Raw genomic sequence first — 25,189 nt, forward strand, 5'->3', positions numbered from 1 at the left:
GGGGCTGCGAGCCTCCCCCTGCTGCAGCCTGAGGCTCCACTCAGTTTACTGCCTTCATTTAAGGTGCTGACGCTTTTTTCCCCCTTTTTATTTTTTAATTCCTTTTTTCTCCGGTCTAACTAAGCGAATGGTAGAGGTCTGAGCTCTCGATCCCTGCCAGAGAGGCTCCTGCCTGGGAGAGTTCAGCCCCTCTGTTCCGAGGGCAGCTCCCTTCGGGGAACCTTCTCCTTTCTGTGCCCGTTCGTTCAGCGCCAGCAGGGCGGCGGGGATCCTGCCTGCCCAAACTGCGGTCACCGTTTGTGACTAAGTGTCACTTGCGGTGACTAAAAGCTGCGAAAGACATGGATTTCCTCGGTAACATGTGTGGAGAATGTGTGTTTGGTGTTTCTTTAAAAGAAATACAACAAACAAACCAGAAATTGCCACATGTTTTGCTAATTTCCCTGTTTTATTTTTACCCTAAGAACAGTTGCTTGGGTTATGCCCTGTCAGGATGGTTGGGATCACCTCTGGGTGTGCTGTGTGCTCCACAAACCTAAAGCTTTTGCTGCCTTTGCTGTCCTTTTAAATAACACTGTTTCTTTAAACAACTTTATTTTTATCTCCTGGTTTGTCATGTCTTGGAAAAAGATTGCAATCTTCATTGCATGAGTCTGCTGTTTGTGCTCGGTCTTTCTTGTGCTCCGGTTCGTATCAGGATCAGTCCAAGACTGTGTGGTTGCTTATGCCCAGATAAATGGTGACATTTAAAAACTGTTTGCAGTCTTTGTAGAAAACCGGTGCCGCTGAATCATGTGGAACATAAAATCGTCTGGGACGCCGATCAGCGATATTTCTGGCATTGCTTGGCATTTGGAGAGCCTTGTGCCAGTGCTGGGACTGGCTTTTTCTCATTGTGTCCTGCCCTGTGATTGCTGTCTCCTGGGTGGGGATGGTGTGAAGTGCTCTTTGGGCCTTGTCCTCTCTGTGGGAAAATTAAACTAGAATGTATTTTTCATTTCTCTAACTGCCTCGACTTCCTTTCTCTCTTCCTCTCCCCTTCTTTTTTGGCCTAAGCTGCCTTTGTCTCTCTTTTTGGCTTAATTGCCAGATTAGTTACTCAAAGGTAAGGTTGCTCCACTCCAGTGAACATAAGTGGTTCTTTATTCTTTTTGTATATATCTTCATATGGGCTTTGGAGTATTGTGTAGTGGCCAATCTGGTGATATTTTATTTCACTTTCTGTACTTTCACCCCTTTCCGTGTCTTGAACTCTGATCTGTTTGATATGGTAATAATAACTTTCAGGGTAAATTAAAAAAGTGCTTAGTTTTTTTCTCATCTGACTGGAGATTTCAGCTGGTTTTGGAGACAACAGGATCAATCTAAACCTCGGTACCTTTAATAAAGAAAAATAACTTTTCCAGCTTTGCTGAACTGTGTGCTTCATCAAAGAATTCTAGCCTTGTGATAGCTATTTAACTGCGAGTTTAATCTAACTGCTTAAGCTAAACTTAAGAGAACTTTTCCACAAAATATAGAAAGATATGATTTGAGATTATTGTCATTGATTTAACTTAATGCACTCTGCTGCTGATGGAGCAAACATGTCAGGAGCTGTCTCTTTACTCCGTGTGTGTGTACAGTGCCCTTTGTCAGGAAAACCACAGTTGTGGAGCTTCTGTTAACTACTAAGCAAACTGTGGGCTTTATCCGTACTAAGGCAAGTGACTTAATTCTTTTTTAACTTCATAGGTACGGGAACTGATAATGACCTTTATATAAACCAAGCCATAGTATTTATTGAAGATGCAATACAGGTAAATACAACTTGTTTGCTAGCTGTTATGCTTCCCATGTTGGGTATTTGCACATTTTGCTAGCTTTTAAGTTTTTATGTGTTCAGACGCTATCTGTATAACATCGTCTTGATTTACAAAGCAAAATCAGAATTCCACATTCCTGTGATATGCAAGTTTCTGTGAACTTCTGCCTAGAAGGACGTGTCTTCTCTTCAAGGTTTGTGGGGTGGTTTTTGGTTTGGGGTGGTTTTTGGTGGTGTTTTGTTTTGTATTGTTTTGGTGTCTTGTTTTTTTAATGTGCTTGGCCTTACTGCTAAGAGAAACTATCTGAGTAAATCCTGTAATTTCTGCCGAAATCTGACTACTTGCTTAGTTTAAGAGCTGGTAGAGTTTAAGGCTAGCTGCAGCTGAACTTAAGAGCTTTTGAAAGTCCTTGTTCTCTCTTTGTCTCATTTACTGAGTGTTACTGCCCATTCCTAGATCCTGTTATGTCTCCCTTACTACTTGCAGCCAGTGGGAATACTGGAGGGTAGTTCTAGAGCTCTTTCGCTGCATTCAGGTAGCTTTTGGTTGACAGGTTTCTGGGGATTATATATAAGGTGTGCACACCTTTCTGAAAGTGGCCTCTTCTCATCAGAGGCAGAGTAACAGCAGCCCAGGAGCAGAGGAAGGGATTTTGCCAAAAGCAGGCCTGCTCTGAACAATTGCGGTTGCTTCCTTGCATGTAAAGTGTGTTTTGTTTAAAGCGTAATCTGAGGTCTCTTAGATTTGGAATTGATTTGTTTGCATTTTATGGATTTCTAGAAGAGAAAGACAAAAGAAGATCCATGAATGGAATGAATGTTAGAATAGAGTGCTGGAAAGGTGACCTGAATGAGTGGTCTGTTTTGGAAAATACATAGCCTAGGCAGTGAATTATTCAAGATGGTGTTATTTGTGATGATGATAATGCTTGCCTTAGATGACTGCACACAGTTTGATTATTTGAATAACTGTGTGGTCTTTAGGTTAGGAAAACTTCATTGAAAATTTCCTCATTGCACACATGTAGACTACAGCTATGGTCAGTGATGACTGATATTTTAATAATTATTAACTTGTAGAATAATCTCTTTATCTTATTGTGAAACTGAAATTGTCTCAAGACTTAAGCTTTGTTGATGCGAATTTTGATATTCTAGTAAGTTGACCTTTATCTTTGAGGCAGATTGAAAGTAAGGTTTAATTTAAACTTTTTGCTTCTGTCTTCAGTATCGATCTATAAATCACCGTGTGGACTCCAAATCCCTGTGGCTTTATCGATGGTATTATTCAAGAACTTGCCAGTGGTAAGAACTTGGTATTCTTTGCGCGTTTTCCTTTAGGAGTAAGTCCTTATGAAAAAAAACTATTCTTAATCTTTCTTTTTTTGTTGAATAACTTAGAGTAGGACCCAAGTGGATAGACTACACGTGAACATGATAGAAATGGAAGGCAACAAGTTGTATGAAAGTGTGAACATGTAGATGACTCTTTGAAACAGCCATGGGACTACTGCAGGGAGGCACCATTGGCGTGATTTACAGCACTGTGTCTTAGAGGTTTTTTTAAGTGCCTGCTTCTAAACTTGGTCATAGTAGCAAGATTGTTTGCTGCTGTTAGTTTCAAAATAATATTGCCTAAGGTTGTTTGGTCATCAGCAGTTGCATGCTGTTGCCTGCATTAGAATAATGTTAATCAGGTGCTGCCTTGTGGTCTAGCCCATTTGTGTTAAATGTGATGTTATAAAACTTGATTTATTTTGTTATTTTGTTATTCTTCTGACTAATTTTGTGGATTTGGTTTTTTTTTTTCTTTTTCTGGGGTTTGGGGTTTTTTTGAGTGGTTAATTTTTTAATTTCATCTCTGTCCAAACAGGATTTTGAGTTTAACCATTACTATAATCCTGGCTTTGGCTTTCATTGAAAAGCCTTCTTCGCTTACTATCACGTCGGATGTACGGTACCGCCTTCCCGCGTGGAATCCTCCGTGTGGCCTAACAGAAAGCATCGAGCTGCTTTGCTTTCTGGTGTTCATGGCTGATGTATCCGTGAAGGTGGGTATCACGTACCTCTGGTACCGAGTGCACTGCTGGGTATGTCGGGCAGCTCAGTAGGTACAGGCAGTGTGCTTTTGTCCCTTTTTGTCTTTTGAAAAATACCTTAGAACTGTTCTTGAAATCTTGGATTTGTGTGATGGGATTGCCTTGCTATATTATAGCCTGACTTTAAGGAGAAATTAGAAAGTGTGTAACTTCCTGAATTAAATTTGGGGTTTTTTTTGTTTGTTTGGGGTTTTTTGTTTGTTTTCTTTACTTAAGAAATAAAGTCCTGTTTGTGCAAAGCTAGTGAAATAAGTTTTTTACTAATAATACAGTAATTTTGTCTTAACTGCTTGTATTGGGCTGTAAACATTGGTGTATATGATAATCAAATAAGTGTCAGTTCATTTAAACAAATAAAACAAAAGTAGAAAGTGAACTTTTCTTTGGATACTTGTTTCTGGAAAATCTTTTCTGCTTATTAAATGGACTTTTTTCTTGCATTCAAAGTATTTCTCTTGCATGGCCTATGTGTACTTCTCACTTCTACAATCCTTTAGTTATTGTAGAATAAATATCTCTGATCGGTGTATTTTTGTTTGAATTTCAGGGAGCTCTTTATGAGCACTGATGTAGAATTACAAATACTTGGAAACCAATTGATGCTGACTTATTAGGGTATTAGAATTATAATAAGTTGTTTGGTTCTATTTCCTCCCCAGAGTTATTTAATTGGATGGGAAGAATTTTGGAAAAATAAATGGCTAATGGCTTATATACTGACATTAATTGTTTCCCTTGCTGATTGGATTGTATCACTGAGTTTTTTCTGCATGGAGGTAAGAACTTTGTTTAGAAACAAACTTAATTGCGGAGAGTGGCAGAGGAGAAAAAAAACCTCTAAGGGTTAGGCTGCAGGATGTGTCTATTGTGTTGGAGAATTAAGAGAAGTGGGTGAGATAGTTCATTTTTGGTCCTTGATAGGTAACTAATACACTGAAACACAGAATATGTGTGGTGTAATGTAACTGCTCAAGGGATTCTGTTTGATTCTTAATATAAGATGTGAATTTGTTGGTAAAATTAAAGCTTTGTTGCTATAGTCTATCAACAGTCAAGGCCTATAGAGAAAACTCTGGTTGCACAGCACCAATTTTGTCATACAAATGAAGAATTATGTTCTTAACTTGAATCAACAGCAGAGTCTATGTAGTAATGTATGAGTAAAAGCTAATAGTATAACTTAACAACTGCGCTCCAAGATGAAGCTGTGCTGTTTTAAAACAATTGTGTCCTGAGAGCAACACTGGTTTTGTGAAATGATTCTGATAGTGTTCCTTATGTAACAATGCAACCTCCCAACTGATTTTCTCTACTGTGACATAAATCTGCATTAAGTTAGTTGTTGTTAATGTTAAGAAAATACTAATATGTTAAAAACACTGGGAAGTGCATGTGGCAGAAATCTTGAATTTTGCTTCTTTTGCAAGTTCTTGTGTCAAAGCCATTGTCTGTTGCCTTCAGATGACTTTCAAACCTATTTTAAATTATTATCTGTGTTAGCTAAGACTAGGTTGGATGTAGTTGCTGCTCTTAGTAATCTACTCTCGAGTTGTTCGTGCTTCAGTTGACCACAGGTAATTGCTGATCGGGATGTGATGTACTTTGACAGAGATGATCTTAAAATTTTGAAAGAACATGTCACTTAAGCTTATAAGCACCTAACTATAAGACAAGGATATATGTCTTTTTCATATTCAAGCCAAAGATATATAATGTGACTGAAAAGTTAATTATCTAGGATGAAGATTGTCTTACAACATGGGGAATGTGTCCTAGAAAGAACATTGTAAAAAATCTGTAAAAAAACCCAACAAAAGCCCAAAATTGAAAAAAAATTTTAAAATCTTTAGGTGTGGTTGTGGACAAGCAGTTTGAGCAGGAGCCTCCCATACAAAGCAATGGCAGAAGGAGCAGTTTAACTGCTGGTGTGTGTGAACAAGGGAATTGCGAAGAAGAAAGTGAAATTTATTTTTTTTTTTTTGCTGTTAGGCCTGGGCAGGAGAAGACTGATCCTAAAATGCAGGGTGCTGAAATACTTGAAGTACGTGATAAGTCACAGAGAGAATTAGAAGGCTGACAAGTGTCTTGAATGTGTATCCAGGAGTAGATTGTTTACGATTAGTGGCGTGATGAGGCTATTGAAATGCCTTTGTGCGTTACTGAAGCAATCTCTCCTTCTTTTAATGAGGCATCCGTATGCATAAAATTTTTCGTGTCCTTTGTGACTTCAGTAGGACAGACTTAGCTTCTGAGAACGGCCTTTATATGCTACACTGTTGCCTTTGACATGTGTATCAGTGCTTTTTGACAAACTTGCATTAAAAATATTTGTGGTGTTAGTCTTTTGGGAAGTCAGTATCTGATCGACTGTTTTTGTGTCTGGTTTTTTTTTTCTTTTTTCAGAAAGTGAGAATAAGAAGAATTCTTCGTCCTTTCTTTCTCCTTCAGAATTCTTCTATGATGAAGAAAACATTAAAAAGTATCAACAGCACATTGCCTGAAATGGCAAGGTAGGTAGTAGCATAGAAAACTTCTTTCACAGCAAGCATGTAATTGCCATTCGTATTCTGGAGTGTGAAACCCAGGTAAATTCCTTCTTCATGGTCTGGCTGAGTGGTTGATAAGATCAGGTAGTAATGGGTGAAGCATTGTGTTAACTTTTTAGTTCCTTTAATCCTTAAAATTTCTCTAGAATGCATGTGATGTGACTGTATGTGACAGTTAAGGGTTTTTTTTTTGTGCTAGATGAGGAGGGTTTTTAATTCTGTGTATTTTATGTACGGCCATCATGAAAGGAAAGAACTGGGGCGGCATTTGGGCAAAAAGCCTGTGCTGTGTTTTCTCCAAGGCAGCTTCTCAGGGACGTGGGTAGACACACATGTATTTGTCTTCTAGTCATGGGTGTCACGCAACAAGATATCTCGTTCTTTACATCTTCACAGTGTTTTACTGCAGTGTTTTCATTTGTAAATGGTTTTAGCCATATATGTGTTAATGTCCTTAGAGATGTTGAAACGTTAACCAGACAGCATGATGCTTTTTGAAAGAGATCTCTTCCTGTGGATCTCTTCCTATGTGTACAGCTTAGAACTTGCTGTCCTTGCATATTACTTTTTAACTATTTTCAGGAGAATCAAAGATGTGTGCAAGCCAAGATGTATTTTGATCAGAGGATGTGGTCCTAGCTTTAGAAAAACAAGTGTTAGAATCTCATTGACCTCACAACTAAGCCTGTGCTGAGAAGTCCTGAACAAGAGTGATTCTTACCCTGAATCAAAAATTTAAATAATCTTCTGTTAACTCCATGTGGCATCTTAAAATATCCTTAGTTTTCTTTATGTGGTATCCTTTTGCATTTTTAACAAAGGATATTAAGAATAATATGAAGTTGTTATTAATGCATGTGATGTTTTCTTTCCAATAGTGTTGTTCTACTACTAGCTGTTCATCTGTCTCTCTTTACCATGTTTGCCATGCTGCTGTTTGCTCGAACAAAGGTAACTAATTCTATTTATGCTTTGGTAGATCTTGGTTGTTTTGTGGTTTTGGTTGTTTGTTTTCTTTTTCCTTTACTTGCATAGCTGCTCCATGTCTAGTTTTATAATCAAACTGGTGAAATGTATTTCCCCTGAAAAAGTCGCGCTACCTTGTCAAACATCGTGGGATGAGTTTAAAGTCTGTTTAGAGTGATTTGATGTGCAGAGTATCTGTGCTGTTTCTGCAAGTGTGCATTAGAAGGTCCTTCAGAATAGCGTTAGAATCTCTTCATCCTTTAGCAGAGACCTTTTTCCAGCCCATGCTTTGAGTGCTAACGCTCCTTCCTACTCCACAACTGAAATCTTTCATTCTTGCTCTAAGCTGTAGCGTGTTATTTTATTAGTCTAGCTCCACTGCTCAGAGGGAATGGTTCTGTACTAAATGTGGTTGACATCTTTATTTGTTTATGGTCCTGCATATTATTGGTATTGATGCCATTATCACAGGTGAGAAATGTATATGAGAAACTTCCTGATACAGTTCTCCAGTTGGATCCTTTGAGTTACTTTTCTCTGCTTTTGTTGAAACTTTTCACACTGTCCTGTGTTCAAAGCTCTTAATTTTGTTACTTTAATGTTAACACTCATTTAGTTTTTCTTTTTCCTATTTAACTTTTTGCTAAGTTTACTTTCTTCTGTGTTTTCTTATCTTCTGATATTTGTATCCCTGGCCATAACTTGGTACATTTTTGCCTGCATTACTATGAAGTTTTGGTTTCAGATCTGTTTTTCCTTTTTCTTTTCCTTTTCTTTTTTTTTTCCTCTTCCTGTTTCCAAAAAGCAAATTTGAAGTTTGATGTTTAACATCACTTGAGTTCCAGTCCTCTTGGTATGTTCCCTCGCTCCTAAACTTTCTGGATCTTTGTCTCATACTAATTTATTTTTATTTCTTTTGTCCTTTTTAAGGCCTTCTGTAAATGTGTTCCTCTGAGCACAAAGATTTGTTGCATGCTTTTCCCAGTAATATTAGTCCTCTCCTTAATCTCAGTTTTGCACTTTCATTCATGCCTCTAGTTTTCCTCATGATTGGCAAATTCCTTGAATTTCCATGTTATAGAATTTCTGAAATTGGAAGCAGAGCTCTATTTTCCCACTTGTGTGCTGAATCTTTGTATTATGTCTGTATCTCGTATCTAATTTCAGTTATGAGCTTTCTCAGCAGATGTTTCTCAGCCAAGTTTGTAAGAAATACTTCGGTGACTGAAGTCATCAAAATTATTTGCAACTATTTTTTGGGTGCTGTAGCACTGATGTCTTGATTTCCCATCTCCCAGTGTTTAAGCTCTATGTGCTGTTTTCATTGATACTCTACGTAGCATTTTGAATCTTCGTGCCTTTCAAAACAGAGCAGTTGCGTGTTTTACACGTGCCCTACAACTCCTGTAATGTGCACTAATACTGGTTATAGTGTATTGCTTCATATTGTGTTTTTATTTGTGTAAATACTTATTTCCTCTAAAATAAGGTGAGGGCCACCCTTATACTTGAAGTACATCTTCACATACGTTACTGAAGGGAGACCTAAACCTTGTCTGACTGTGTTCTGTGTAGATCTTGCTGTAACTAAACAGACCGAAAATGTGTTTTGCTGTGTGTCTCATGGGGAGTTTTTTGTTGGGGGATTGAAATGTGTGTGTAAGAAATTGATTGTTGACTGACTTTTATTTCAATTTTTTTTCCCCCCTACCTTTGTAAGACAATCTTAGTGATTCTTCAGTGTTTCCTCTAACAATGAACATCTCTCCGACTAGGATGGCCAGCAGGATAAGGAGTGGGTGGTGTATTTCCGGAATTTGCCAGAGTCACTGACATCTCTGCTGGTCCTGCTAACTACTGCAAATAATCCTGATGGTGAGCAATCTTTCAGAAACAACTCGTGTCTCTCTTTGCAAAAAATACTAAGATTATATTCAGACTGCTACAACCATTCTTTCAGATAATAGTTCTTAGTACAGCCAGAGAAAGGTTATGTAAAGATTTTTCACTCGATTCTTGCATTTCCTTTGGTGTAATTATACAGGCAACTCTAAAGTGGAGCCGTGTAAGAGCCAAAGATTGCCAAAAATTGATAGGGGCCTAACATGCTATGATTCTACGATCTCCAGTTTCCATCTTAAACATGAAATTCTTATTTCCTTTTTTGTTAAAATCCGATACAGTGATGATTCCTGCGTATTCTAAGAATCGAGCATATTCAATCTTCTTCATACTCTTCACTGTATTAGGTAAGTTACCTCTTGTTTTCAGTAATTTAAATGCGCTTTGACATTTGTGCATGCCAGCTACAGAGTGTTTTATTTTTCTAGGAAAGTTTAATCGCAAATTTCTCCTGTTTTGTGTTTCTTCCAGTTACTGTGTAGTGTCCTGTAAGATAATTTTCATGGAAGAGACTTTTTCCCAGTAACGTATTAGAGGGGAATGGATGCGTTACAGTATATTCAAACTTTAAGAACATTATGGAAATCAGATACAAGAAGACAACTTAGAAAACTTAGATCTGATTTACTATATGCATTGAAACTTCTTTGAGAAACAGAGATGTTTTTCAATATGTCTTACAGCTGCTTTTTCTCCAATAGGCAATTTGTTTCTGATGAACTTGCTTACAGCAATAATATACAACCAGTTTCGAGGATACCTTCTGGTGAGTAAAGCGTTCTTGATTTCTGTGTTCTGCCGCAACCTTAAAACTCTGAAACTCTGAGTATTATAAATTTCAACTGTGTATTAAAGCAACATGCCCAGTCTGGTTGTAGATACAGTTTTAAGATACTGGAAGTTTTTTTTAGCATAAATACTTCTCCCCTTCTACTTCTCCTGTTGTAGCTTGATCTCCTTTGGTGACAAAATTACCTGCTTGTACACTTCCACGTACACTGTAGATCTGTAACTTTGACTATTATGGGGGGGGAAATAAAACTTATAGAACTGAACAAGGATAAGCGAATGAGTAATTTAATCTCTGTGAAGAAAACCTGCTGTACTATTGAAACAACTGTTGTTGCAAATCCTGGCACTTAACTTCTCTGCATAGCATGGCATTAGAAGCCTTCAGTAAAGAATTGCTGACTAAAACATCTTACTTTTTACTTCGTCCTTACTATGGGGTGTGTGTGTTAGCAAGTTTAGGGCAGTCTGCTGCCTCTGAAGAAAAGAAACCTGTGCTTATTCTCTGTCCAATGCCAGTTATCCATGCCACACTCAAATGCACTTCTGAAAGGTGCTGGTCATAGGTGCTTCACTCCATTTTGTGGAATGTGACTCTAATGTGTAGGTTAACAAGCACTTTTAAACTTGGTTGTCTATACTAGAGAAGTAAAAGCTGGCAAAGTAAGTGTACTTCTGTTGTTCAAGGAGCGTGCAATCTGTGGTGATGATTAAACCCATCACTAAAAGTTCTTTTTCCTTTATTAACAAACTCTGTGATATGCTTTGTTGCATTACATTACACCAGTTGTTTAGTCTCTGGTCTAGATTCCCTTAGCGAGAAATAGTGTAAGTGCTTTTGTTTTCTGTGTGAGATAGTGCAGCTGAAGAATCTGAGAGGAATTGTACTGAGCTGGGGCAAGAGTACTTTAAACAGTGGAGATAAAGTAAGTCAAATGAAAGATCATCTTGGTTACTTCCACTAAAATGCAAGAGGTTAAATTTGTGACTTTCCTATTGCAATTCTGAAAAGAAGTAACTCACTGGATAGCTGCAGCTGAAGGTCTCCAGAACTGGCTTTATCTCCAGCGGCACACACAGAACATCCAAGGCACGCCACAGTGACTTAGCAGTTAACACACATGGTAGATTAGTAGAAATAACACAGTTCTAGAGTAAATATTAATGGTTATCACACTCAAATCTTCGGTCAGGCAGTCATTGGTCAGAAGGGGAATGATCAGTCTTGCTCCTCAGAAGCTCTGGCTGAGGTGCAGTCTTCAGACTGAGATTTATTTATTTTTTCTTTTGAGCTTTTAACTTCCATGGCTCAATCTTTCTCCCAAGTCTTGAATTGATTCTCCAACAAGTTCATCTTCACTTGTATTCTTTACTTTCCTCTTGCATATTTTATAAAATTTCACAGCTCAATTGCAATTTTTTGGTAAAGCTTAATCAGGGCAGTGCTATGTACGAACCCAACAGTTAAACCTGTGGGCTGTAGGTTAACCTCTTTTCCCTTTCTGCCAGAATGGTGATGGGTTCTGTAGCTTGAAATGAACAACTGATTTTGATTTTGTTCATTCCAACTGGTCTTTTCTGATGCCCATGGTTTCACAGAATCACAGACTGGCCTAGGCTGGAAGGGACCTTAGGGATCATCTAGTCCAACCTCCCTGTCATGGGCAGGGACGCCTCTCAACTAGATCAGGCTACTCAAGGCTCCTTCCAACTTGGCCTTGAACACCTCCAGTGTTGTTAGACAAGCTGTCTGAATCTTCTCTCTGTAGTATGAATTTCTGAATACTTGAGTTTTGCCATTGCCACTGTCTCTGGAACAGATGTGTGCCTGTGCAATCCAGAATTAAAAGTGAACCATGACCCAGATGTTTACTTGAACTCTGGAGACTTGTTTACTTGCTTCCTTCCTTCTCGTACATGGAGTTCTTGAAGGGAACTCTCCTGTTCTGATCTCTAATCATAAATCTGGGATGTGTGCCAGAGGACAAGTATATTGTCTGACCATGAGGAGCTGGGTAGCCCTAATCTTCCACAAGTCCTTCTGGTAGGGATGGGCTTCACTGATTCCTTTTAAACTGTGGAGTGTGTGTCCAGTTGGGCCCAGTATCTGGACAACTAGATCTAGTGGCTGACGACAGGGACTTTGGTGGTGGGTGGCAGAAAACTGTGTCTTGCCTTCCTGAAGAATTGAGTTGAATAGATATGACCCTTTCTGAGGCTTGCAGTAGGTTCTGCCTGAGGGCTGCACAAATAATTATTTGTATCATCTAGTTGGATTGTCTTTAAACAAGTGTAAGTAAATTGTCTTCTCTGTGATGTTTTTACTGTCCAGAAATCAGTTCAGTCCTCCCTCTTCAGGAGGCGACTAGGAATCCGGGCCGCGTTTGAAGTGCTCTCTTCCCTGAAAGAGACTCCTGCTAATGCAGAACAGTAAGTAAAGAATGTTGAAACTGTAGATTATTAGAAGAAAAGATCAGATTTTATTTTTTTGTCATCTTGTTTTGTTTAGTATATTTACTGAGGATTCCTTTGTGAAAAATGACAATTTGCTCCTCTACTTTTTTCTTTAACTAGATGTTTTTAATGCACTCTTTGGGACTCTTATGTGGTCTATGTCCTTTTTATTCCTACTTAAAATTTTTTTTGATCCTCAAAAAAATAGAGGCGGGAATGCATTTGGAACAGCTATTTTTGCCATCAAGCCAGTTATCTCTTTCAGGACCCATCCTATTTTCTTTTAAATAGGTCATATGTGGGCACTGGGGCCTTAAGACAAGTGCTGCAGAAAGTTGAAATGGATTCTCGCTGCAAACAAGCCATAATGAGAGTAAGAACTGGATTTTCTTCGTCTTTATGTTGGTGACTGTTAAAGCCTCTGATGGGACAGCTGTGGAAACTGAAATTTCCTTAATCTCTAGGAGAATCCTTAATTCACCTAGGAGTGGTAGCTTTCAGCTCAGCTTCTTTTTTGCTGCTTTCTTTGTGTGAACAGAGGCCCAGCTCGGTATCTGCTTATGTTCTTATATCTTAAGAAGAGTTTCCAAGTAATGATTCCACCTGATGGTTGCTACTTCTTCTCTGGTTGGTGTGATGAGAAATGTGTTCACCTGCAGAGGTGCAGAGTAATGAAAACATTAGCTCTGCATAACAAATATTTCCACATACTTTAATTTCTCTCTGGCAGTAAAGCATTTCTCCCTGTGATCTGGAGCTGCTGTCTATAGCACCTTCCCTCTGCCATTTGAAAATGTCTTCTTTTTTTTCCATTGGATTTTAGCTGTGCTGCTCCCTCTAGATATTAATACTTGTATCAGGCTACAGGGAAATTGGATTTTGCCTCATTAAAGACCTAATTAATGTTGTGGGTTGTGCCATGGTTTTCAGAGATAAGAGAAAACATTTAGCTCTAATGTGAGATGTGGAGATTATTGGTGTGGTTTCATAAAAATTATCTACAGTAATGTTGCTTTTTGAGAACAACATTGGGGCAAGATTTGGGAGTCCATGTTTTAAGATTTTCTGCTGAGAGGAAGTGGCAATTCAGAGCTGGTGGTTTTAGCATCAGCAGTTGTCTGGCTCTAGTGTGCAGCTTGGAGTGTACGGCTTCCAGTTGTTGTCTGGGATAGAGGATGTGTAGAGTTGCCTTTAATTTTGCTGAGCTGTCCATTGCTTTGTTAATTAGATATGCAAATCAAAGCTTTAGGTGTTGTGGGTTTTTTTCTTGTTGTTAGTGAGTTAGTTTTTTCTCCTTACTCTTTTTACAGCGTGTGCTACCGTTGCAGTTAGTGTTTAGCATACTCTACCTGTCTTCCTCCTGTTACAATTTGTGAGATAATTCCATCCTTTCAGGTAGTAACTTTTGCAGAACGGTGATAACTGACATAGTATCTTCATTCCTTGGATCATAACATAATAATGGCAGTACTGATGGGACTATAAATTCAATTATGTCAAAAGAGCATGCTTCTTCTTAATAACATGTGATCCCGGAGAGGGAAAGCAGAAAACGCAAGAGAAAACCTGCAGTAGAGGGGCAGATGTGTGTTGAAGAAAAACGATATTGAAGCTCACTCTAATGGTTTTGTGTAGGCTGTATGACATCTCTATTCCAAGACTTTTAAGATAGTTTGAGGATGTTGGCACTCTTTGAAGATGCACCTACTGCAGGTGTTGATCTGAATGTTCTTCTTTCTTGTGCAGTCTCTCAGAATGTACTCCTGTGACCAGCTGTCAGCTGCCCAGTTTCAGAAGCTCTTTGAAGAACTAGACAAAGATGCCATTAAGCAAGTAGGTGTCTGACAATCGTTTATGAAGTGTCACATGCTGAGTTTGGCCTTCTGCAAAAATCAATGATAGTATTCTACTGTAAAGTATATAAACACACTTCACAAATTGTTGGACGCAAGGCATGATCAAGTGTCATTGGTTTTCAAGTTGTTTATGGATTGTTTGTATAGTCACAAACGACATTGCTTTGGGGGCTTTCGTGGCATTAATTTGGGATTGCCAGGTGATGTTAAATATACAAAATGCATGATGGTTTGTTCTTTCAGTGTTTTTAAGAGACTCAGCCAAACAAAATAAATAAAGGCTCTGTGAGTGGTGTTTAATAGGACGATTCATTATGAGAAAACAAAGAATAGGAGTTAGACTTATAGCATAGTCTCTCTGAAGAGTGTTTTGGAGAAATGAGTACCTCTGTGGTTAACTGTTTGTGATGAAATGTGAGGGATTTTGTGAGATAGCCTTATATTAAAGCAATATGTCTCTGCTATATATTAGTTTTTGCAGAGTAACAAATATCTTCAAAGTCTTTTCTCCAGTTCCTGAATGGAGAATGAAATGTGGATATTTTAAGTATGAAGACGAACAGAGAACACTTTTCTCCACTTGGAGAAAGAAGGAAAAAAATTCAAACTCTTTGAGGGTTAGGAAATGTTCTCTTCTATGTTTGCATTTAACTAAGGCTTCTGAATCTTTTAAGGGATTAAGTGTTGGGAAATGGGGAAGGAATGAGTACATTCAGTAGCTTGGTGTTTAAGTTACCTGCTTGAGGCACTGGAGAGAGGTTCATTTTTCTCCCTTCTTTGCCATTATTTTGTGTTGTGTCATAATTGTCCACCCATTTGCTAATCAGAAGTGACCTCTTGCTGCTAGTAGACACAGCTTGAAAACGCCTTCCCACTGAAATATCAAAATTAGTGTGTGACCTTGCATTTTGCTTCTAAAAATGTCTGTTCCTTAAATTTGAGGTCAGGTGTGGTTTTCCTGCGTTATTAAAATGCTTGTGCTTTGTGTCTCAGCAAGTTCTTTGTGTCCTTTTCAGCATCCTCCCAGTCCGGAGTACCGGTCCCACTTTATGCAGAAAATGCAGTTTGCTTTTGGCCATCCCTACTTTGGCTACTTGGGGAATGTTGTAGCCCTTGCAAACATTATTTCTATCTGTGTAAGTATAAGGGATTGTTTGTTTGTTTGTTTTCATTCTCCTTGCCACAGACTTCAACTTCTGGTTTTGTTCTTTAATTTCTGTTTTGGTAACTGCTTTTTGTAGCACATTTTTGTGTTTGGCATGTTTTAGTGGTGCAAAGTCTTAGGAGAGAATACCTGGAGTTAAAAATATGTTCCTAGCTGCTTGATAAAGTCCTTGCAAAGCATAGAAGACTTCTATTCTTGTGCTTAAAAATGTTTTATGCATCAGTAAAGCAGTGGATTCATAAGATATTTCTGGTTGTGTTTTTTTTTTTTTTTTTCAGTAAAGCAGTGGATTCATAAGGTATTTCTGGTTGTGGTTTTGTTTTTTTTTTTAAGGTGGTTTTGGTACTGGATGCAGATAAGCAGCCATCTGAAAGAGATGACTTCTTCCTGGGGGTAAGATTCAACAGATTCAACAGTATTCTTACAGTTATTGCTGTTCCCTGAGGTGTCAGTAATTCTAATACTTATTTTTACTGGGGGGGGGGTAAAGGCTATCAACTGCTTCTTCATCCTATACTATCTGCTGGAATTGTTGCTGAAGATCTTAGCAATGGGTTTGAAAAGATACTTGTCCTACCCAAGCAATAGATTTGATGGACTTCTGACTATCATTTTGCTGGTAAGCTTTTTGTTAACTTCTGTATTCTTGAATTTGTTGACTAAGATGATTAGGGAACTGCAAGAGCTAGTGGAATTGCTTTTTATTCAGCAGTAATATGCTGAGTGTAAGAGCATGAGGTGGTGGTGTGGCTTGAGCACTTTGGAGGCACATGGTTCTCTTGGGATGTCCTTCCTGGGGGTAGCTTTTTAAATTGATGCAAAAGGTGAGCTTTCTTGTGAGGAGGCTTTTGAATGTTACTTGGAAACATGCAGTTCTTGGAGTAATTACATAAGGAGTTTCGCTACATAGCTAAAAATCACTTTGCTTTTTAAGTTTATAAAAATAAAGTGGCAGTAAATTATTACTGTTATTTGGTAAAAATCTGAAACCTGTATAGTACATAAGGCCAAAATCATGGTTCATCTAATTCACTGTAAATCCTTGTATGTGTCACTGGTGTATGAGGTGTGTACCTTGCATAAATTTGGGAAATCCCTACTCAAATATGACAATTTTGGAGCTTTATAGTGAGCCAAATTAACAGCTTAATGTTCTTAAATATGTTTACTATCAAGAAGCTTATGTAACTTTCGAAACTCAGAATTACAAAGTAAGATTTTGACCTTTTTTTTTTTAACTTTCCTCCCATAACTAAAGGTTTTGGAGATTGCAACTTTCTCTGTGTACGGATTTCCTCATCCTGGTTGGTAGGTGATCTCCCTGAACTGTTGCACTTTGCTCGCTGTCTGGGCTGGGTCAGGGGAACACAAAGACATTCATACACACTGATGTGAGTTTTCTTAAGTTCAAACAGTTCTTGGATAACTATCCTGCTCACTTTGTTATCAAAAATCATTGTTTAGTCTCTTAAAATTTGAAAACTACCACCATAACCAAAGAGGAAAGCAAAGGACTTCTAGAAGATTTCCTGAATCTTCTAGGAGTGATTCACAGCACATTCTAATGCTTTATTTCTTTATACAAGCTCACTCTTAAGACATTGACTTTCCCTAATTTTTCAGGATATTTGTTATATTGCTGTCAGGAAATTTACTTAATTTACAGTGGTATCTATGAAGAGACCTGGTAGACCTTACAGCTTCAAATGGGTTGATTTTTGGCCACTCTTTGCATTCCTGTCATTCAAAAGGAACATTTGCCACGATGGTGTTAGTTGTTAACAATCTAATGACATCGTCTGTTGACCTGATTTATAATTAATTGGGTTTGAGTTTGATTTTTTTCCCTTGAGTCTTAAATGTAGACAGTAGTTTGCACTGCAATAATATCTTTAAGCACCGATTATACTTGTGAGGGCTTTTGTGTCAGTCCCTGCAAACAGATTACAACTCAGTTGAGTTATTCTGAGTCCTGATGGTGCTTACAGTGAGTGCTCTTGGTAATTCCTTGGTCTGTAGATGTAACATCTTCAAGGCAGGATTAAGATGTGACTGTTAGGCTAGAATATACTGTATTTTATATATATATATTCTATAATGTGGTGTCTTAACTGATTTCTTGTCTTATTAGAGTTGAGTATATTGGTGAGGCAAAGAAGCATCCAGCAGTTGACCCTCTAGTAATCTTGCTACAGTTTGTCCCTTTCTTGTATTGGGTTCCAAGTGTTCTAGTCAGTCATAGCTTGTAAAGAGTATTTATATGAGGAAATAAAACTCCTTTCCTCCTCCCCTCGATTTTTTTTTTTTTTTTTTTTTTTTTTTTTTTAATATGCCGTGGATGTTATCCAGAAGTAGTGGGGAATTTGCAGTCACCTGCAGCCCAGTAGATTTAACCATGCCTTTCTGTCATGGGGTGTTTCTCTGATGTGTTACTTTGTTCTGTCTTTCCTAGGCGACCCGAGTTCATGGGCTTATTATCCCTGTGGGATATGGTGCGATTGGTGAACATGTTAATTGTGTTCAGGTTCCTGCGGATTATTCCTAATATGAAGGTGTTTGTTTATCCCTCCACACTTGAGATTTCTGTGGTCAAATAATAAATTTTGTTAAAGCCTCTCAGAATAACATACAGATGGCACTTGAGTTGGATTATAATTCAGCTCTGACTGCTGGAGTGCTGCCCAGCACCTTGCAAACTCGCTGTCTCTTTAGCTGGTTTTCTCTGTTGAGGTGGCAAATGTAACCAGAAACACTTGTGTAGTGCTTCAGTCTTAATTAGATGAGTGGATATTACATCCCTGAGGAATTTAGTACTTGGGAGGTGATAGACATGTTTTGACTAGGTACTTTTGGTCATGCAAAAGATCATTTGAGACAAATCCAACTTTCCACTTTCCCAGTATGGGTATTTCCAGAAAAATACGTGTACTTGAACCTGGAATCACTTTGAGTTGTTTGATTGTCGTAGTCCTGCATTTAAATTTGCTTAAAAGCTGAGCCCAAATTAGTGTCAGGTGCAGGAATTGTATCTTAGTTCAATAAGCCATAAATACCTACTTGATACAATAGGTCAGAGGCTGTAGGGTCAGTGTAAAGTGTAAACTAGGAATTATGTGGATCAAATGTGAAGCAGTCACTCTGGAGCTGTGGGGCACTTGTGATTTATTTTTCTCCTGTCCTAGTCATACTTACAGTCCTTTCAGTCACAGTGCCTGTGTATATTTAGAATTTTATAATGTCTGTGTATGAAAAGGACTACAGTATTGTTCATTAATTTTAAGTACCTTGTGGCAATATCACTGGATAAAAGATGGCCTGCATTTACATGTAGCTCTCTTTGCTGGTTGGTTTGTCTTTGTCCTTTTGGTAAAAAAAAAATTGATACAGATTGGAAGTGTGAGGAGTGTCATGCATGAAATTCTGCTTTGTTTTAGTTCATGGCTTTGGTTGTCACTACATTGCTGGACCTGGTAAAAAACTTGAGAGCCTTTGCAGGAATCCTTGTGGTAAGTTTATGATGTAAGATTGTAATTTCCTTTCTTAAAGTTAGCTGTAAAATAAGGGTATGTCATCAACAAAGGGAACAAGGTTCTCTGACAATCACCATGAGGAGCAACATTTCATTTCAATTCTTCTCCAGGGCATGTCTTGTAAAGCCGCAACAAGCTACTCTTTTGTTATGGGCTGCACACAGTGGCAGTGCCTTATTTATTGGTTTCCTGTAGGAGTGCCTTTAAAAGGTTGTTTGAAACTTCCTCACAGTGGTTTCTGCAGGCTGGGATACTTTAGTTTTGAATAAAAGTGTATCTGATCCTAAAAGTAGTCTAGCTTTCCTGTAGGGCAGAGGCCTTAAGCTGCTCTCTGGAAAGTTTATGTTGCAATTTGAAATATAGGTATTGGTTCGGGCAAAGCTAATGTGGTAACAACTTTGTTGTGCTGTACAAGTCACACTTGCCACTGGGAGCTACTCTTGAAACAGAAATACTGTGGGAGTGCACAAACTGGGAAGTACCTGCAGGTGAAAGGACATCTTAGAAGCCTAAATGCCGATCTTGCATATGCCAGGAACAGATTTAGAATGATGGAAGCTGTTCCGTTACTCATTGTAATAACCTGTCTAAAGGGTGACTGCAGTTTTGCTAATTTTGCCAGATTTTGGCTCAATATGCACACTGTGCTGAAGGGACATGGAGTCGCTTGTCACCACTGGCAGAGTCTGGAGGGGTTATGGTGTGGATGGGTGTCTGGATCTGACAGAGCCTGTACATCAGAGGTCAATTATGGGGTGAGCTATTCTGTGTTTACGCTAGGACCGCAAAGCTCGGTTGCTACTGACATGGCTGCACCTGGGCTGTAGCGTTCCGATGGAAGCTCTTCCCATTCTGGAAGGACTTCGCTAAAACAGGAGAAACCTATGGTAATACTATCGATTTTGGTTTTAGGAACTAGAAGTGTGTCGATGTGGTGTCCCTACCCATATGACAATGTTCGTGAAGCGATTTAAAAATCTGCTGCTCGTTGTCCTTAGTGCTGGGAGGGTGAATTGTAGTTTTGCACCAGTTCTGAGGCATGTTTGCGGTGGTATTTGCCACTTCCATTAGTTTGATTTGCCTTTAATTGAGGCTACATGGATGCTGTCACTGAAAAACATGCTGATAAAAGTAATTAACTGATTAGCTAATTTCTCAGACTGTGCACGTTTTAAATACATCTTTTTTTCTGTGTCAAAGAACGGAAGGAACTTCATTATTGCTAGGCCAGGTACCCCATCTTCTGGCAGGCTGTGGAATGTCAGCTTCAATTCATGGGGAGTTTGAAGAGCTGGGGTTGGTGTCAGGGCAGCACCCTTCTACTCCTCCCAGACTTCTCTCTCTTGGGTCTGTTTTGTAGCAAAATACAGACATATGGCTAGTGACACTTTTGTATGAATACTCAGCTTGTTTCAAGCCATCCTAGGACAAGTGGCCCTTTTTCAGGGAAGTAAAGTTTTAGGTAATTTCTAAAACAATCCTTTTAGGATAAAAATTGCAAAATTGCCTAGGCAACTGCTGAAGATTGTGAAAGGTATCTCTATTTAAAATAAATTTACACTTCTAATAAGATATGTTCCAAAATCCTTTGTATTACTGAAAACTTTATTTTTAGTTTAATATAACATTTTTAAACAAGTTTCTGATGTAACAGAAAATACTTAGTCACTCAGTTGTGATGTCCTTGAGTTAAGTTGAGTAAAAGCTTATTTCCATGGAATCTAGCAAAAGCCTTCCCAGATATTTAGACTATTCCCTGTATATCCAGGTGCTGGTTTTTGGGTTTATTTTTTAAGTCGTTATTCTGCAGTGTTAATAGTTAAATATCAGCATTCTGAGATACAGAAGAGTAAAATGGATCACGAGGTAAAATGATTTCATGCATTTTAGCAACTGAAATTTAAATGGAATATTAAAGAGTAAGACTAAACAGTTAAGTAATACAAACATTGAGAAGTATTTTCACTTTAATAGCTTCTAGCATGGTTCATGATGTAATTCCTTTAACTGTAGCACAAATACAAATTCCATGTTAATTGCATAGTTTTCTTAATTAGTGACCAAAATACTCAAAACTAACAATTGCTTATATTCCTTCCAGGTGGTTTTCTATGCATTTGCTATAACTGGCATTATGCTATTTGAAGGTGCTGTTAATCCCTTGGGAAATGCCAGGTAACATTCTGTGTATTGCTACTCAAAAATAATCTGTGTTTCAGAAGCAGCTGGAGCTCAGCACCTTGGAGCTCTCTGTGGTTGTTTGGTTTGGTATTTGTTTTTGTTTTGTGTTTTTTTTTCCTTTTATTCTTGGGGCCACCCTTCTTTTCATGTTAAATCACATAGACTTTTTTCATCCGTCGCCCCTATTTCTCTTTGCTGTTTTGAAATTGCAGGAACACTTATCCATAGCTTGAAATTTTACCCTGCTGTAGCTTAAGTATGCTTTGAGCTATTTGCCTTGTTTTCTGCCCATATGAGATGCTTAACATTCTACAAGGCACTTGGAAGAATCTTGTGTTAACATACAGTGCACGGAAAGGTACGCTCACGCCAGCCTGTGATTCTCTTGCAGTGCCGTCAATACATCCTATGAGAATGGCACTCTGCAGTGCGGGACCTACGAGCAGCTGGAATATTGGCCAAACAACTTCGATGACTTTGCTGTGAGTCTGATCATCGATGGAATCCATCTCTCTCTGCTTGTCTTTCCTGAGGCTTCAGTATGCCATACAGCCACTCAACTTCTGTTTTACTTACGCTATTTAGGCAGCAGTGGTGACCCTCTGGGATGTGATGGTGGTGAACAACTGGCAAGTCTTTTTGGAAGCATTTTCAAGATATTCAAGTCCGTAAGTAGCAGCAATAATACTGAAGAAGTCCCATATAAATCTAACTTTTAAGATAACTGAATAAGAATTATAGCACAGTTCCTATCATCTGCTAAGAGCGGTGTTGCATATTTTCTTTTGAGTCAATTCAGGCATATAGGAAATAATACTTCTTGGTCGTTCTTTAAATTGTGTAACTTGATGGTTGGCCTCGTGCTTGGTAGCTGCTACGAAATCTGTTGTTGGATTTTGAAGGGGTCGCAAACTGACTTTGACCACTCAGAGGATACTAGCCTAGATGGATCCTTTGATGTGATCCCCCACAACTTCTGCTGGGCTCCTTTTCTGCCCCTTCAGAGCTAATTAGATGTGTTAAGTTGAGGGAGCACATCAGTTTGTTGAACTTACTGAAAGGCTAAGATTTTTTTTTATTTGGAGACCTACTTTTACATTAAGAAAGTATTAGTATTATTTCAAGGAAAAATAGGATTTCGTGGCTCTCCTTGTGACTCTTAGGCTGTGCTTGTTTACTGCCTACTTCATTTATTGTCTGTTAATCTGATCCTGCAGATGGGCAAAGATATATTTTGTAGCCTGGTGGTTGATCTCCTCTGTCATCTGGGTTAATCTCTTCGTAGCTTTACTTCTAGAGGTAAGGAAGTGTGATTATTTGATATTAGATCCTGAAGACAGATTCTAATTTGTGAAATGAAAAGAACCCAGACAACTTTTTGGGAAAAAGATGTTGATTTTGTGCACGTGTTTACTTAATGTTTCTCTTTCCTGCCCTTCCACTGAGATGTTGAGGAAGCATTTTCTTTTTCCTAAACAACTGTAAATTTTCTTGGCAGCTTTGCCACAAATTTGGTTGCATTTTACTGGTTGTGTACATTTGTAATTATATTACTTTCTGTATTATAAATTACTTGTACCTTGTATGTTAGAATTGAACTTCAGTATTAGGTATTCAAGCTGTAGGCTTTTTGCATTTTGGTTTTTGTCATCTGAAGAAGTTAGCGCTTCAGAATTTGCACTTTCATATTATTTGGTTGTCCTGTGTTTCTTCCCACCCCATTTTGAATTCCCCTTATTTGATTCCACACTAGAAAAATGGAACTGATTTAATTATTTTGAAAAGATCTTAAACCTCTAGAATGTGAAGCTGTGGAAAGGTAGGTATCTAAGCAGTGCCATGATGACCGTACAGATCCTCTGTTTTCTTGTGTGTGCATATTTCTCTAGAAACCCAGATACGTTTTGAATTTTTGTTGTGGAAGGGACTATTAATCATAGCCATCTACTCCAGGTTAATCACCGTAGACTTGTCTTAGAAGTAGTGGAAGAAATGGAGTACCTGTAGAGGGCACTTGATCCCATCTATGGAAATTTCTTTTGGAGGTGCTTTTGTTGTTGACTGCGCTGAGAACTAAAATTTACTGCTGTAGGCAGAATGGTCAACTTTTAGGCAGAAACTTAAGCACGAGTATCATACTGAATCTCAGTTTTGCTTGCGAGTACTTCAGAAAAGACTTTCTGTTCTAGCTGGAGGCTAATCCTATCAAGTCCCCTACCTGCTTACTTCCTCAGGGCTGTAAGTTTGCTGTAAGAGCTCAGAAGGACCATTCTGTAGCAGCAAAGCAGGAGTTTCACTATTTTATTTTTTTTTTCCCTTCCACTGAGGTGTCTGTCTCCTCCCTAGGTATTGATTTGTCAGAGTAAATCAAAATGGATAAGGGAGCATGACAAAACCGGAAGCTGAGTTTAAGTTGTGATGCCTGGATTAGGACTATGTTTGTGTATTGTTGGGTTTTTAAAGAGGAAAAAATTCAAAACAGATGAGCTCTTGTGAGTAGTTCACACAGTTATCTTGGAGGCAGTCTTTGCTAGGAGTAGAAGGCAGTAAGGCTGTTTACTGTTTTTTCAGCATGTGGTGACAAAGTTGTTGAATTCCTGAAAAGCAGACTTTATTCAAGTAGTGACCTGCAGCCAGTAAATATACTGATGCCTAAATAAATCACTGTTCTTACGCTCTGCACTTAAAAACAAACCTCACTGCTGTCCCAAATGTTACCCACAGACATATTGACCTGATAGAACCTCTTTTGCTATGGTACCAGAAGTAGCCATTAGTTGTTTGGTTTTTTTCCCCTTTCACTCTTCCATTTCAGAACTTTATTCACAAGTGGGACCGTCGCTGTCATCGAGAGCCTCTCTCGGATATCGAGTACCAGAGGACAGTTGAACTAATGTTCAGGTGAGTTGAACTGGGCTTGATAATCAATCAGGCTTTTTATATTAATCTGTTTTAAAGAAAGTGTGCTGGCTGCAGGATGGTAAAAGGCTTATCTTCCATTTCCTTCCTCTGAAGCAAACTGTTTCATCTCTTAGTTTAGATTCCAAAAATTCAGTAAGTGCTTTGGTTAGGGATGCTTTAAGCCTACTTGGTCGCCTAAACTTTATATGTTTTCTGCCCATAGCATGATGGGGCAAGCGGGGTTGAGGGGGGCTCCTCTGCTGAGAGGGATGAGAAAAGGGAAGATGAGGCAAGTGATGCACGTCCTTGGCTTATGAAGTAGTGGATGGTGAGTTGATACCTGACATTCAGGCATAAGTGAAACGTGTGGTGAGCACTGGATATTCAATAGTAGCATTGGGAGTTTTTCAGGAAAACAAATCTACCGACCTTAGGTTCTGTTGTACTGAGTGCAGGGAATTGCTTCCCTGCTTCTTGTGGGAAAACAGCTGCTGGCTTCCATGACATGTCTGTAAAGGATGGATCACTTGCAAGTAGATGCATCTTTAGGGAGCATCAACTTATTGTAACTTTAATTCCTGATTTCATTCTTCAAACAAGCACACGTTGCATCTCAGAATGTGCATTGCAAAACCAAATGCTGAGAAGTTCCCTTTGCTCCCCCTAACAATTCATGCTTTTTCTTTTTAGAGATGTTTTGGAAGAACCTACAGAGGAAGAGTTGTTGGAAAAGCTGCACCAGCATCCACACCTGCATTTATGCAGGTGACTGCTGGGAAGGACTGCTTTATTTAGACCTCTGTTTTCTTGAGGTTTTCAGCTGGAAGAAACAATGGATTTTCTGTGAGGTGCTGTTAGGAGAGAGAGTTGTATGACAGTATGTGAGGTTTTGCTTGGCAATTCTCTGCAGAAAGAGGGTTTTTTTTATTTTTGGTTCTTATCTTTTTTTGAAAAAGGTTTGAACCTTGCTAATTTGACTTGATTTTAAGTTGCAAT

The 25,189-nt window shown here is 38.5% G+C and overlaps 1 protein-coding gene across 1 annotated transcript; it reads left to right on the top strand.

Moving 5' to 3' along the window:
• Positions 1-1,734: 1,734 nt before the first annotated feature.
• On the top strand, positions 1,735-24,962 carry TPCN2 (two pore segment channel 2; the record flags this gene model as incomplete). Its single annotated transcript, XM_009864828.1, has 24 exons — positions 1,735-1,799; positions 3,033-3,109; positions 3,678-3,855; positions 4,563-4,679; positions 6,307-6,413; positions 7,328-7,400; positions 9,191-9,290; positions 9,599-9,664; positions 10,019-10,083; positions 12,439-12,536; positions 12,852-12,933; positions 14,307-14,393; positions 15,433-15,552; positions 15,915-15,974; positions 16,072-16,200; positions 16,840-16,889; positions 18,034-18,133; positions 19,016-19,087; positions 21,213-21,286; positions 21,684-21,774; positions 21,878-21,960; positions 22,510-22,591; positions 24,108-24,193; positions 24,884-24,962. Coding segments are annotated over 24 exons (2,141 nt in total), but the record flags the coding sequence as incomplete, so codon positions are not given.
• Positions 24,963-25,189: the final 227 nt, after the last annotated feature.

The sequence above is a fragment of the Apaloderma vittatum genome, unplaced genomic scaffold, assembly GCF_000703405.1.
Source record: "Apaloderma vittatum isolate BGI_N311 unplaced genomic scaffold, ASM70340v1 scaffold2652, whole genome shotgun sequence".
NCBI classification, from domain to species: domain Eukaryota; kingdom Metazoa; phylum Chordata; class Aves; order Trogoniformes; family Trogonidae; genus Apaloderma; species Apaloderma vittatum.